Source organism: Rhea americana, unplaced genomic scaffold (assembly GCF_003343005.1).
Source record: "Rhea americana isolate MKP2758 unplaced genomic scaffold, rheAme1 scaffold_53, whole genome shotgun sequence".
In the NCBI taxonomy this organism is placed as follows: domain Eukaryota; kingdom Metazoa; phylum Chordata; class Aves; order Rheiformes; family Rheidae; genus Rhea; species Rhea americana.
The window spans coordinates 427,796-443,301 of record NW_028186679.1 but is presented as its reverse complement, the minus strand read 5'-3'; the positions used below and the strand labels follow the sequence as shown (position 1 = coordinate 443,301).

The window sequence follows — 15,506 nt, the reverse complement described above, 5'->3', positions numbered from 1 at the left end:
AAATGAGAAATATGAGAAATGTGGGAAAAAATAGAAAAGCAGATACTGTCTAATGATAATGTGAGAGTTCCAGTTTAGAGAAGTTAGTCAATGGACCAGAAAAATACAAAGATACCTCGGAAAAACTTAATGTCAAGACTGTTTCCTAACACRTACAAGTAACTCCAGTTTCACAAGATGTTCCCTTCCTTTAAAAATATTTTCTAAGTCAATATCAGAAATATCAGCAGATTGCTCAAGTTTTGCTACAGACCTTCAGGAAAGATCCAAATTTGCATTGYGTAGAGCAAACCAGTATTTTGGGAGGATTGTCTTCTTACCCACAAATCATGGGTGAAGGAGGATGCACAGGGAAGAAGAAAGGTAGAAGGGAGGGAGGAGAAAAATAATCACAAGGGAATAGTTTTAATACTGTTTGTTAACCAGATGTGAAGTCTTTCCCTGGGTAAACTTCCTGGACCTGTAGGATATGTCTCACTGTGAGTGGTGCAAAAGGCCAATGTGCAGACTGGGGCTAAGGGTTAGTGAGTCTGGACATGGCTTCAGCACAAGAATGAGGTCCCTCCACACCCAGCTCATGTTCAGAGGCTGACCCACACGGGGGCAAGGGGTGGGATGCCTGAGCAGCTGCAGCAGGTCCCCCTGCCCTCAGCAGGTCCCCGTTGTCAGTTTTCCCGTTCCCATGAGACACCTGATCCTTCATCACTGGCATARCTGTAAAAAACTGCAACGTGACAGTGCCTAAAGCTTCTGTGTTTTCCCTTCTGCACCAACAAAACCTGTTTGCCGCCTGGGCTGTCCAGCACGGCCGGTGCGTACGTGCACACAGGCACGCACCGCTCATGGGGCACGCACCTCCAAGACAGCAGTGCCTGTGCAGGGCTGCACGGAGGCAGCCCTGTCGCTGCCGTCTCTGAGAACAAGCTGCAGATATCTAGCTGTGCTTTCTTCCCTGSTGATGTCTCACTTTTACATTTACTGTCCCAGAGAATCCAGCACCGAGGGCATCCACAGTTCCACAGGCATGGGGTCTGGCTGCTGGCTGCTGCTGGCTTTGCTGGCTGCCACGAGCAGAGCCAAGACATTTGGCCGCTGCCAGTTGGCCCACCTGCTCCAGCAAGAGGGGCTGGATGGCTACAGAGGCTACAGCCTCGCCAACTGTGAGTKGTGGTCCTCAGGCTGCATGGAGCCTGTCCCCGGCTCTCCTCCCCAGCTGTCTCTGTCTCTGCAGCTGGTGGCCGTGGCACAGCCTGAGCACCCTCTCCCCCTGCCCTAGGGCTCTGCATGACCTTTTACGAGAGCAACTTTGACACAGCAGCCAAGAGCATCAATGCTGACAGCAGTACCAACTTTGGCATCTTCCAGATCAACAACCAGCTGTGGTGTGCAGATGAGCACAGCCCATCGGAGAACCTCTGCAAAGTGGCTTGCGCGGGTACCACCTCACTGCAGTGCTGGTGGGCACRTGCAGGGCAAGCTGGTGCCCAGGGTGACCAAAATGGCCAGGTCCAGCTCCCCTTCCAGTCTATACCAGCGGGAGGTTGGACTTCGCTATCTCCTGCTGAGCACAAGGCAACAACCACAACTGGGAGATATCTGGACACCGCAGCAGCCCTGCCCCCAAGGGACCCCCAGGGTTTTCACCTTGTATCACTCCTGTCTTCCATCCCTTGCCCCATACCACTCTTCCCTGTCCCCCCTGCCACAGCCCAGGCCCAGCCCCTCACCCTGGTGAGCTTCATTCATCCCAGGACTGGGAGAGCCTGGTCCTCACTGCTACAGTCTTTCCCAGGATATTCAGGATGGCAGGGCTCTCCAGGTGCTTTAGCCCTGGGTGGAAAGTAGGCAGTCCTGACATGGGTGGATTTTGATGTGCGGCATGGAGGGGATAAATGCAACTTTTTCCTTCAGCTGTGGAAAGAGTATTTAGGGAAAGAAATCACCCAATACTGTGTTACTGCCAGGCAGATCCAGGTCTTGGCTGGGGATCTTCCGCTAACGTGGAGCTCCTAGACAGGCATGGRAAAGTGTTTGCCTGAGAAATGGGGCAGGGCTGACTAGTTCAGACACAGCCAAGAAGCACAGGACTAACGAGCAATTAGACTTCTGGCTATAGAGACATACCCAAGGATAACGCCTGTGTTTGAAGGCTGGGGCTGGACCTCCCGTTCCTGTTCAAACCAAGAACTCTTTTGCCAGATAGGTAGAAATGCTCCCTAWTTTTTTCCCCATGTCTGATAAACTGAAAGAGCCAGTGGGTGTGTATTTAAATTGTGTACTTATCTGCTAGATGCCCTTCTCTGCCTTGGCTGTGACCATCCCCAATGCCTGCTCATCTGGGGATGTCCCCTGACTCTTCTCTGTGGGAGCCCATGCCTGTCCCGAGTCCCCTACTCCAGCTGGCCTTGTCCTTGCTCTCCATTCCTGTTCACTCTCCTGGCTGCTGCTCTCCTCTCTGCTCTGCCTTGCATCTTTCCTCTCCTCCCATCTCTTACATGTGATTATGGAGGCGCCCACTCCAGCACCTGTGGAGAGAAACATATATTTATGGCTGTTGCTGGCCATGCAGGATGGGATGAGGTCTGCCTATCAGTCTTAAAGCATGAGGCTGACTCCAGCCCAGCAGCAGAGAGGATGAGCAAAGCCCAGCCCACCACTGCTGCTGCAGAGCAGCATAAGTGCTCAGCCCTCACTGAGCCCCTGGGCATGTGACTGGAGGGGCAGTCATCAGGAACATCTGCTGGTGTCCTGCACTCCAGTGAATGTTCACTGGGCTATGCTTTTCTCCCYGTAGATCTGTTAACAAGTGACATAACTGACGACATCATCTGTGCCAAAAGAATTGTGAGACACCCGCAAGGAATGGATGCCTGGTAAGGGGGCTTCTGGGACAACTTCTCTGGCAAGGCTTGTGCATGTTATTCTGATGGGGCATGCCTGYCATTTGCCCAGCTGCCACCCAAAAGCAGCATAGTCTGACCAAAGAGGAGGAATCACAACTCCAAGACTTGACAAATGGGTGGGAATGGAGAGACCATCTTGCAATGCTCCACTCTCAGCAAACCCTCTTTATAGGAGGAAAGAGCAGAGAAAAATTTATTTAGAAAAAAAATCTCAAGTGAAAAATAAATGGACAGTAATCATCCCATAAGCTGACATATTAGCCCTTGAAGATTTTCTTCCAAATTGCTTTGCAAGATTTCCCTCCCCCACTTACTGCTGTCTCCTATTGCCAGGTGTTAAAGTAAGAAGCAACTGTGGCAAGTAATTATTTCTAAAGCATCTGAGAGCATTAAGCACTGAAATACCCGTAYGAATCTAGACAACAGTCCTTTATTTAGTGCAGCCCTGAATCATCCAYGGCACCCTTGTCCTCTATAACATCACAGATGATGTCAGTAAAGCCAGAGTAATGAACAGACCGAGAAAACAGAAGTGGGGGTAGAGGACAATTCCAATTATCATATAAATATGTGGTTGTCTAAAGTCCCAAGGGACTTCGTGAAAAAATAATGGTGTTAACCACTGAATCCTGAATATATTCCCATTTGAGGAATGGGAATCTGAAGATTCTGCCTTCAGATTTTCCCCCTGCAGTTTCAGTTGGACTCATTAGCCTCTTTTGCTTCCTGTGGTGGGCTTCTGTTATGCATAGCTCACCACAGAAGCAGCAGCAGCATTTCAGAGTAGGTGAGGCAAGTAGCTTATGCTGAGTATATATAGCAAATGGTCTCATGGTCCTTAGCAGTGCTCATTGCCGCAGCATTGTCTACCAGCCCTACAACAAGCCGYGTGGACCTGCAACCCCCAGCACTCACTTTGCTTCTCTTCCCTGGCACCGCTCAGGGACAGAGGGACCACTACAAGTGGCAGGAGGTGGGAGGACCTGGCATTACAGTTTGTTGTTCCTGGCCAGGGCTTAGGCAGAGCCTGGATGGCATCACGGCTGCACATCCCACTGTGAGACACTCGGCTGAAGAATTACAGGATCTGCAAGTCCTCCTGTGAGTCTCTTCAGATTGCCCATTTTGAAGGATTCTACRAAAAGTAGTCTCTGTGGTATTGAATATGAATGATATTAGTAATGTGCTGAAATAGTTTCTCTTTACTTTGTTTTTCCTTAGGGAGGACTGGGCAGTGCACTGCAAGGGACGAGATCTATCGGAGTGGGTGGAAGGATGTGACCTGTGAGAAAGTCTTCAGCCTGACTTCACTGTGGCTAACTGAGGCTACCACTTTTCTCTTCAAAGGGGGAGTCTTCCCCCTTACTGTCTGTTAGTATTTATAGCTTGATCTATTCCAAGTATAAAAGAGCTTTAACAATAAATACACGYATTTCTTAAATTAGGCAAATCCATCTTGCCTTTTCCACATATGATTTAGGATTTTCCCCAGATTCCTTTTGTGCATGTCTGGGTGAAACTGCAACTGGAAAGTGAGGGACAGCAGGTGAGGGGCAGGAGCAATACCATATGTGACTTCTCTGGAGTTTACAAAGCAAGCAGAAAAGTGAAGACCGCAAAAAACAAAGCAAACCTGCAAGCTTTCGAGTAGATAACATCTCTTATTTATATTTGGAATATAAATACAGCAAAACACAGCTTAGGATCTTACTARGCAGAGCTGGTATTTGCCCCCTGATGTAAGTGTCACTGAGGAAAGTTAAAGTGCTGCACAACTCCCATTGCGCACATACATATCCTTGCTACAAAGTGGGGGAATGTGACARAAGTAACAAACTCATCTTCAAACCAGTACAAAGAAGAAAGTCTAGTTTAATTTAAAACTCAGAGTGCTTTCTCTCTCTGCCAAGTGCTGTAAAGTCCACGGTCACCCCAGGCCTTTCAGTGTTAACAAGGTGAAGGAAGGGATGAGCTGCCACCCAGCGAGGACTGTGTCCTCTCCTGGTGACAGTGCAGTTGCTACACCTAACCCTGTAGAAGAGCTTGCTAGCTGCCTGCAGGACTGCTTGAGCTGTAAACTGGCAGTAAAAATTAAGCTACTGAAGCTGGTTATGGGAACCCATTCCATTCCCACTGGGGTACACCAAGGAGTGAGTGGACAAGTACTTCTGCTAGCAGTCCCAGAGGGTGAGCAGCCACCAGGAAGAGTAGGTTGTTCATTCATATCATCATGAGCTGGCAGATGCCACATAAATACAGAGTGTCTCTTCCCAGCCATATTTCCCTGTGTTGCCTGATCCTACAGTCTGTCTGTGCTACTGAGGGACACAATCTTTCACTGTGCATGCCAAGCTTGGCAGCCACTTCTCACTGTAGGCATGTTCTTCCTGAGCATATTCCTCAGCATCTGTGCTATGGGTAACACAACTGCCTATAGCCCCGGGGCCCAGATGGGATCACATGCGAGGTTGCCTAGGTGACCTCCATAGGTCCTTTCCAACCTCAACCATTCTGTGATTCTGTGATTCCATGATACCCTGGATTTGGTGCTTTAAGCATTTGACAGAGAGAGAGAGGATTAAAGAGAAGCTGTAATGATTGTTGTCACTGCAGATGACTGCTGGTTTGTTTGCTGGTTTGTTTGCTGGTTGTCACTACATATGATAATTAACTTTGCTATTTTCTTTGAACTCTTGGAAAAGTGCAAAAATACAATAGATTATTTTAAAATTAGCTTTGTTGTTTTTAAAAAGGAAAAAGAAAAAAAAACTTATCTGTGCAAAATCTGAGTCAAAATCTTAAGTTCTAACACTCCTAAACTTTAAAACCCTAACTTAGATCTAGAGATTCAAGCTGAGGGCTGACACTCTAAATGTGACTTCACCAAAACTTTTTAATTCAAATCAGAATACCTGATCCTAACAGAAATATATTTTAGTCTAAAGAGATCCTTATCATTTTTATTCTAGGACAAATTTGAGGCAATTTCTATACAGCATCATGAATGAATGCCCAAATTTTACTTGGTGACTTACTGTGTTGCACAATCTCCACATATTCTGGAGATGCCAGATATCTCTAGTATCTTCTCCAGTAATGCTGGAACAGATAGAAAAACTCAATGGGGCTAAGTTCACTCCTTGAGGTAATCAGCCCATCTCTCCCCTTTCACTTAAGGCAAAAATCTAGGTGTCTGGTACACTTTTACTTGGAAATAGAGTGAGAAATTTGCTTTCAACAATATCCATCTGAAATCCCAAGAAAAGTGGAGAGAATATTTTCCATGTTTTCTTGATGAAAGCAATTTTTCCATTTATTTCTAGGGGTAGTATTTACAGGGGAAATCTGGTAATCTTATGAAAACCTAGTATGTTCCAAGCTGCAAGCACTGTGGTGACATGCGTATCCCAGGTAATCTGGCATACTCTCATATCTGAGCAGCCTTGACTACTTGAGGATCTTGCCATCACACCTGGATACCGGGGATCGTGAGATCATCTATARACACATTTTAGAGGAAGAAGAAACCTCCTACCACGAAAGAAACAAATTAAATAAAGGGTCTGATCCTGTTTGCTTATGAATTTAAARGAAGTTTTACCACTGATTTAAACAGCAAAAGGACTGACCCTGTATAGTATGTCATCCAACAGCTCCAGACTGCTTTAGAGTATTTCAACACTTACATTTTATGCCCCATCTTTCAGACTTGGATATAAATATTCACTTGGCAGAAATATCAGTAAATCAGGGGATTTGTTTTTAACATTTTTCCAGTCACACAGACACACACAAACAAAAAGAGGAAAAAAAAAAAAGGAAAAGAAAAAAGAAAGGAGAAAGAGTTCATCTTGTATATTTTTAAGTTGTKGCTATATATGGATATTTACCATCTTTGCACAGCACTACCATAAAAAATGACTTCATTTCTTCTTAAAGAGAAACTGTAAAATAAACTAATTAATTAAAGTTGCAATTTTCATTTTCAACTGTGAAGGAAGGTGAGTGATACGAAGGGATCAGTCAGTAGCCAGAAAGCCACCGCCAGAAAAAGGAACAGAGACTTGGCCAGTGTGGGGTTTGTGGGCCAGGAGCTGTATGTGCAGTTGCTACCAGAACATGACAATGTTGGTAAGAGCTTCAGAAGGTGAAATRGGGAGGGGATCAGAGGGAAGAGGAGGGGGGCAATCCCCTCCTTCCAGCTCTCCAGCTCTGCAGTCTCCCTTCCAATGAGCGAAGCCCGATGTGCCTAGTCCAGCTGTGCAGGGAATGCAGGAGGGATCCCAGGAGCCCCTGCCATCCCCACTGCCCTCCKCTTGGCTGGTGTCCTGCTGTTTGAACTACAGATTCCAGAGCTTACATAAAGAAATACAATTGTTTTTACATAGATCCTGAGGGAGAGGCTGGCAACTTCAGTGTAATACAATCTAAATCAGGATAATACTGTAAATATTGTTGTGTTTGCAGAAAGAAGAAGTAGAGAGAGTAAGGCAGCAGCTGCTGAGGAAAAAAACACCTGTACAATTCACTAAGTAGGTGAACACTGAAAAAYTACAAAGTTTTGTAGTTCAGCCATTTTCACTGAAAAATAATATATTTACTACGGAGACTGTACAATCTGTTTAATCCTTTCTAATGCTTTAATCCCCTAAGTCCTTACCCGTATGCAGAGCCTGCACTTCTGTGTCAGTGATGTTAAACAGGAGAATCTGGTCCAGTGCATTCTGCTACACACGGAGTCAGTCTAGTGTAAGATTAGTGTTTGTGTTCATCACTCCTATCGCTAAGAGATCTGTCTCTGGAGCTGAAGAGCTCAGTCTAGTGGTCTGATCAAAAAGATGAATGGATGACAAGATTACAAAGTGTAAGTACCTTCATGGGCAGAGCAGGGCTCTAATCTGGTAGAGAAAAACAACGAGAAATGATGGCTGGAACTGAACTCTAGGCAGTTTCAATGGAGAAACAAATTATAAACTTTTGATCAGTGAAGGTAGATTAACAACCAGGATAAACAAGCAGGATAAATGGTGGCTTCTCCAGCTGTTGACATCTGATAGAGACCAGAAACTTTGCTGGGTATGTGACAGTGGAGCGCCGCTCTGCCACGAGGGTGAGAGGATGAAATCCTACAATCAGTTTTCAGCGACAGGAACTCTCTGACCTTTAGACTAGAGCTGGCTCAGGTTTTACCCTGCCTACTGTCTCCACATGGGCTTTGTCACACCTCTCCTTCCTCACTACAACAAGCTCTGCTGCCCACAGCTCCAGTGTGCAGYCCTTCCTGCTCCACGGCACCTGCTGCAGCGTCCTGGTCCTGCCTCCACGGTGCAGAGCCTAGTGCCACCCCATGGCAGCGCAGGGCTACGGCTCCTAGTCCCTCTGCTCACCACCCTGAGGGAAAGCTAGTCTAGCGCTGTTAATGGTCTAGGGTTCCCAAGTTCTCCTAAGCAGATGAGGGGCAGAGGTCATCCTCGACTTCTAGCAGGTGGGAAGTGGAAGTCCTAAGTGCCCCTAGCTTCATTTTTTTTTGTCTAACTCAGAGGGTGGGGGAAGTATCRTTCATGCTTTACATCTCAGACTGTTTAATTGAATTTCCAAGGTTATTAGATAATGAGTCAAGTATGCTTTTACTAAGGAAGCCTTGAAATTGAACCTGGTCCTTTTTTCTTGAATTCCAGTGCCTTGCCAAAGACTTAGACTTGCTGATGCTAATGGGTGTGTCACTGCGTGGCTCTCAAAAGGTATTTGAAAATCACATTTGGCCCTCAGTGAGGAAAAGATGATCTAATGGACTCCTCTGGCCCTGATGYCTATGAATGCTTTTAACAGTTTCACAGGGCTCCCTGTCTGCTTGCTAATGACACTTCTGCAGCCATCAGGGCAGTGGCCAATGTCCACGTGCTGGGTACCATCCCTGTCCGTCCAGGGCTTGTCCCACTCACTCACCTCAGGTACTGGCTGGACCAGGTTCTGCTTCTCTTCATCTGACAGTCTCCTGGTTTAGTGCAGAAATGGTCTGAGTGGTCTTACTTCAGACTTATGTCAGATTCATTTCTTCCTCAAGGTTGCAAAACTCTTTTCTGCCCTAAACTTCTTTCCACATGCTGATCCTTTCTTCTAAACGCTTTGGGCTGATCTCATCCATGTTGGTCTCAGCTAGAGAAATAATCTTTATGGAAACTTTGAACAATATGCCTTCAGCCTCTTTTGAATTGTGAGAGAGTGGTTAAAATAGACTTTTGTAATTGTTAAAAGGATAATTAGGTTTTTGGCAATATTACAGTAAAATAGATGACATTGAAARGTTAGCAGTAAGACTATCTTTTTGGAGGCTAGAGTTTCTCTTGATTAAAAGCATTAAAAAAATGGGATCTGCTTTAACTTTTGGTTAAGTCAAAGAAACTCAGCTTACAGGTGACATTGCTGCATGCTTTCACTAAGTTTCATATAAGACTGCAGCTCTGTAATGGCTGATTGGATCATTTTTTTTATGAACGATTTTGTAAGTGGAACAAAAATTAAACATGTTTCTCCTACAGAGAAAGCCAAACAWCAACAACAAAAAAACAGACCCAAGCCTCAACCCTCTCCCTTAGTCACTTAATGTCAGGCACAGGAGAAAATTTCTGTGGAATAAAATAAAAGAATTTACATGTGAGATTGTCAGCAAGTCTAACTGATTTTCTGCACCAATGTATGCAGTCTGCGCTGGTGTCACATGTTAACCAGACCCCTTAGCAAACATACTGCCATTGCATTACCAACTGGCACTAGTCAAATAATGGTCCTGTAGAAGATAGAACTAGACCCATTCACATCATCCAAGGTTGATTTTGCCCTTTAAAACTGCAAAAAATACAGTGCAAACAGACTAGAAAAAAGGTGGCATGTTTGTGCCATGTTTGAACTGCACCCGTAAAATAACAAAAAAGCAAAGAGCAAAATCTTACGATGCTACAGTATATGTTAAACTGACAGTGCATACGGTAATTCCAGTTTTATTGATTATATCCATAATAGCCAACTGTTTGTTGTAGGCACTATTATCTAAAGCTTAAAATGTGCAGATGATGCCTTCATGTTGGCATTTTCTGATAGTTGGTGATTTCATTGTACTACTTAAAACTGGCAATATATTGTATTTAAGTTCCACCGCTATGAGTTTTGCYTGTATTTTACCATAGAGCATTATAACACATACCCTCAGGGGAAATTCCATTCCCCTTATTAAAAAATYATGGCTATTTTATTTTTCTTATCTCTGCCATCCATTTCCTTTTGTTTCTCAAAGCATTGCTGCAAATCACAAAGACATTTCTTTGCCTGCTTTACTTTGGTCCCCTTTAATGAAAGCTTCTACATAATCAAAGTCACAGGATTCATTTGATGAAGTGAACTGGTTTTGCTGACGGGTCACAGTTGGAGATTTAGCATTTAAGAAAAGCAAAAGATCTGAAAGCAGGAGAAATGGACAACAGTTTTTACAAGATATCAGATAAACACACAGTAACACAGAATGAAATTTAGCTCTTACAAAGCAGAACAGCTCAGTGTGATTTGTCTTAACTACAACCAGGTGATCCGAGCCAGCCTCCTCATGGAAAAGTGAGCCTCGCTTCCTTTGCCTCATTAGTCTGTTTTCTGTGGCATGATGTCATGACCAGAAATACTTTGTGCACACTGATGCTGGGCTACAAGGAGCAGTGTAATGTAAGAGAGAGGAAAACATGAGAGTAAAAACACTTCTCTTTTCCCTTGCTTGTAGCTACTATTCAGTCTGCTGTTTAGCAGACAGTAGAAGATCCAACTTTCTAACCCTGAGAAATACTGGTCATTGCACATATGCTTTCATCAGAAGTGAGAAGTCTCAGTGGCCAAAGTTTTTCAAGAAATAGAAAGTTCTGGCAAACGTCTGTGTACAATATTTTTTTCTGACATTGCCATTGCAAACTATTTTGACATTCTTGAWTCAAACAGGTGTGCTGGTTGTGTCCACTTGAGTTGGTGCTGGTGCTGGTAGGACCCACCATCCAGGTTCCTCAGATCTCCAGCTCTTGTCCAAGAGCTGGGCTTCTTGCCAGGTAGAACTGCTCATGCAAGGCTATGGCCAGCTGGCTCCTAGAGGGCATCAGTGTTCCCTCAGAGGGACCATGAGTGTCTTGGAAGAGATCTCCCAGAAAGGGGGCTGTATCTGTGGGCAGCAGGGTGACAAGATGAAGCATGCAAATGGCAGTTCTCACAAGAGCCTGTGGCAGGGCTGAGAGACACGTGCCAGTGTTGAGCTGACTCAAAACACAGGTTCTCAGTGCATGTTAAACAAGCTGAAAAGTCTAGTTTTGAGTAAGATTAAAACGAAATGGCTTATTTCCCACTCCATATAAAGCCTCAACTTTTTCATACAGACTGTTGTGTACTTTCAGGCAGAATGAAGCATTCAGAGTTGGATTCAGCTCACCTTAAAGCAGACACTTCTTGCCTAGTCAGCTGAATCTGGCCTCTGGTGCCTAAACTGGCACCTAGAGTCATTGGAGATGCTGTGAGTTTTCTCACCTGGCCTCCAGCTGCCCTTGGAGCATGCACGTCTGCACAACATTTTCCAGCCGAGTGCTGATACCCAAATATCCTAGAGCATCTCACATGGCCCTAGATGCTAATAATTTGGTGATTGACTCAAACCTTGACCACACTGACTGAGTCTCCATTGACTGCCACAGGATTTTAGATATCTAAATGCAAATGGCTTGAGCTTATACTGTACCCCAGCCCATCTTAGGAAAAATGTATATATTGTCAAGAATCTAAACTGTTGTAAGAACACTTGCAAATGGAGGCTTCTTGAGTTTGACTTGAATGAAAAACAGTCGTTCAGCCCAAAAAGTGAAGAGCTGCTCRTGGATTTTGTTTAGTCTTTGACCCCTAAAGTACTTCCTTGATTCCACTGTTTTTTCTCACAAATTATCAAGATGAGGGTTTTAGTTAGGGCTTGAAACTCATGGCAATTACAGGCTTTCTGATTGGATTAATAAGTTCATGGTCAGTATGCCATGTCCTCCAATAGGACATACAGGTTTGTGAAAGAGATGCCTCTGACATTTAATTAAATGTAGAGACTAAATTCTCCAAAAATAGGTGTTTCCCTTGAAACATACCTTTGAGTCTTCATCATTCTTGCCATAATTTCCAAAGCTTGGACCTCTCTMTGACTTCTCAAAATTTGCCATGACTAACTTATATTTACACTAATCAATGTATAAGTCAAGAAATTGCAATTTTCTCCTCCAAGACAGATGTAAGCAGTGAATGAGCTGCTAACATCTCATGCAGCGATGTCGTTATGTGGAAAATAACACAACAGCGATGCCTGAAGCAAGATTTTTAGCCACTGAGATCTGAGAACTTGGTCATAAAATACTGACTCAGACTGAAATAGTCAGGATGAAATTCAGTGCCTTAATACTGCTGACTGACATACTACTATGCCACATAGCCTTGTCTTTCTCCTTGTTTCTTTCACACAGTTAAATCGTGTTGAGGTAATGGGAGTGGCATGGTTGGGACCTTCAGACCTGTTTTAATTCAATTGTAACCTTGGCAAACTTTTACATTTTAACAGATCCTCTAGTAATATGTTCCAAAACCCCATAGGAACCTGCCAAACCTTGGAGGACCTTACTTAAATGAAAATACACTCAGGTAGTTAATGAAAAGGCTTGGTTTTTTTTTTGGACTCATTTGGGATTTGTCATACACACGAGTTCATTCTTGATAAATCTACAATAGTAGAAATTCTGTAATTTGTGGAATCTTAGAAAGAAATCTGAACAAACTTAGATGCAGTATAACCTCAGCTATGGTCCACCCTCTGGTATCTCTGGTAGAGATGAAGCGAAGCACAGTGATGCTGGATGCACCCGAGGCTATGTGTTCTGTGGCAACACAAGRCTGTGAACCCAAGTTTCGCTGGCAAATCACTTCAGTTGCTAGAACATTTGTCTTCCCTGTTTTATTTTATCCATGCTTTTAAGTAGGCTGTACTCAAGGCAGATGATTCAGACTCCTAGGGTACCTGACGGGGCAGCTGATGGGCAGCTTGTGTGAGTAAAATCTAAAAGCCAGTTAAAAACACACATAGCGTAATATGAAACTCTCCTGTTCTAAGCTGCTCCTTATTCTTAGGCTGCCCTGCTCCCTCCAGAGAGGAAGAGCTACTGTAGTCCTAGGCCTGTTGCCAGCACTCTTGAGCTGTTCCAGCAACAGGAGAGAGAAAAACCCAGCCACGGCCGAAACAGAATAAAACACAGTACCAAGGGAAAGAGCGTGCCAGACTTGCTGCAGGGTAGGCCATGGGTGGATATAGCTTGGGATCTTGCCCCTGTGTGTTAGCAGAGGTCTTCATCGCTGTGGGGAGGAACTTGTCTTCTCCATCTCCCATGGTCCCCGTTTCAGGGGGAAGCCTCGATACCCATATTCCTGCTTAAAAGAGGCGGCTGCCCCTTCTCCAGAGAGAAAAGGCTGTGCTGTAGCTATAGCCAGCAGCCCTCCTGGGGTCTTCACAAGTGAACAGGGGAGGAATATCTACTRCTCCTCATTGTGAAGAATTCAGACAGGTGATGACATGTAGAATATATGGCTTCTTTATGCTTCTTCCTGCCTGCCGTTGAGACAGAGATCCTATGGAAGGGATGAGAGTGCTGCAAGCATGGGTCCTACCCTCGGCCCTGTCCTGCCAAGATCCAAGAGCCAGACAAGGGTCACATCCGTTGATGGGAAAAGCACAATTTCTACCAAGCGTTAAACCTTGCAGTGTGGCTTACAAACATGAAGTGGCCTGACTTTGAAAGGAGCTGCCTCTCCACTGCAACCTGGTGGGAGCCGAGTTTCGGGACACTTCACTCACCCGAGCACCTATGTCTCGCCGGGGAGCCTGAAGCGTTCGGCCCCACACGCCGGGTCTTGCACAACGAGCTAGCTCGGCAGCTGTGTGGGAACCACGGGGCCTCATTTCCTAATCACTCGCTTTCCTCGTTTGACCAGAGAGGTGCAAAAACCCAGAGAGAGCTAAAACATAGCAACATTTCTTACCAATACTCCATGTTTTTAAGTGCAGGGGAGGGAGAAGAAGGCAGAATTTCAGCCGTTTCTGCACTCACCTTTCCTTTGTGCGTAGGCAAAAATTAGGGAGAAATCCCAAACATCTCTCACTACTGAGCAAAGCACACATACAAAACAAAGCCTAAATTCACAGAGTAATCAGAATTACTTTGCAAAACAGTATCTTGTTACAAGCTAAAACAAACAGCATGGTTACCGCCGGAGGAACTGCCAGGCAGCGCAGAGGGGCAGATCGCAGCAGATTAAATACTCGTATGAAAAAAAAAGGAGGAAAAGAGCTCTTTCTACAAAAGAGTGCCTCAGTTTGGAATCAAAAGCGAGAAGGAGGATTATCCTCCCAGCGCGACAATTAATCTCAGAGGGAGAAGGGGAAAAGTCTGCAGCGCTGCCCGAGCCCGCCTCAGATCTCGCCACCGCGGCGAGCGCGACGGAGCACCGCGGGGCTGGGGCTGCTGTCGCCGTCCCGACGAGCCTGCACTTTTGAACTGCGCAGTTGACTCAGGCCCTGCAGACCCACGGGAAGATGGAAACAGGATGACTAGACCTTTGAAGTTGCCAGGGTGTAAYAGCAAAAGGAGACGAGAAAGTCTCCGCTCACAGTAACCCACTGTCTCTCGTCAGCAGCAGCACATTAATTTGCCGTGTGAGGATCATGCGAAAGAAGCAACCGAGCGGCTTGTCAGGAGAAAAGCACCAGGGAGGAGGCCCAGGGAGAGGAGGGGGCTGGGGGGGGGAGAGGGGGAGGGTGGAAAAGGGGAGTTTGGAGAAAATTGCTTGAAATTACAGTATTCAGCTTTTGCTGACAGTGTATCAAAGCTCAGCTTCTGCCTTTATGATATTTAAATCCCCGCCGCTTCCCCAGCAAAACAGCATCTGCACAATAGAAACATTATGTGCTCGCGTGGGGAGGGGGAAGGCTGGTGAAATGAGACTCGTTTCGGAATTAGGATTCTGCTGTGGACTTCGAGGGCCTAATGGCCCCACCACAAAGACGAACAAAGTGCTGGTCTGCAGTGACAATGTCCTCAGRAGGCGCTTTGAATTCAGCTCGTGTTACACAGTTTAAAACACGCGCACACACACACACTCATGCACTCGCACACACACACCAAGAAAAATGACCCAGTTGTTCCATGGGGTAGGGGCACTGAAAATGCCACAATATTAAAATTAAACTGGAAGATAAATCATCACTGACAGCTCAGTAAGAGGATTAAAGCTCCTGCCATGGATTTATGCCTTCTTCTAGTTACAGTGCTTTTGTGTCCTTTATGGGATCTGCAGCCTCTTTATTGCCCATGCCAAGTGCACCTTCAAAATTACCACTTTCTTTGTCAGCTGGTGGCTCTCAAAGGCCAGAAGCAAAGCAATCAAGGACACAGACCCCACCTCAGTGCAGCGCCTTGGGAGATGGAGTCAGTGGGGTCCAGACAGGAGTGATCATAAACGTGCCAGAAGTACATTAGCTGCATGAGAAAGATACTGAGAAAA

The 15,506-nt window shown here is 45.4% G+C and overlaps 1 protein-coding gene across 1 annotated transcript; it reads left to right on the top strand.

Annotated features, from left to right (window-relative positions):
- The first annotated feature begins 1,024 nt into the window (after positions 1-1,024).
- On the top strand, positions 1,025-4,191 carry LOC146588226 (lysozyme C, milk isozyme-like). The gene is made up of 4 exons (XM_085318314.1): positions 1,025-1,160; positions 1,277-1,435; positions 2,795-2,873; positions 4,125-4,191. The coding sequence occupies exons 1-4, from the start codon at positions 1,025-1,027 to the stop codon at positions 4,189-4,191; spliced, it is 441 nt and encodes a 146-aa protein (XP_085174440.1).
- Positions 4,192-15,506: the final 11,315 nt, after the last annotated feature.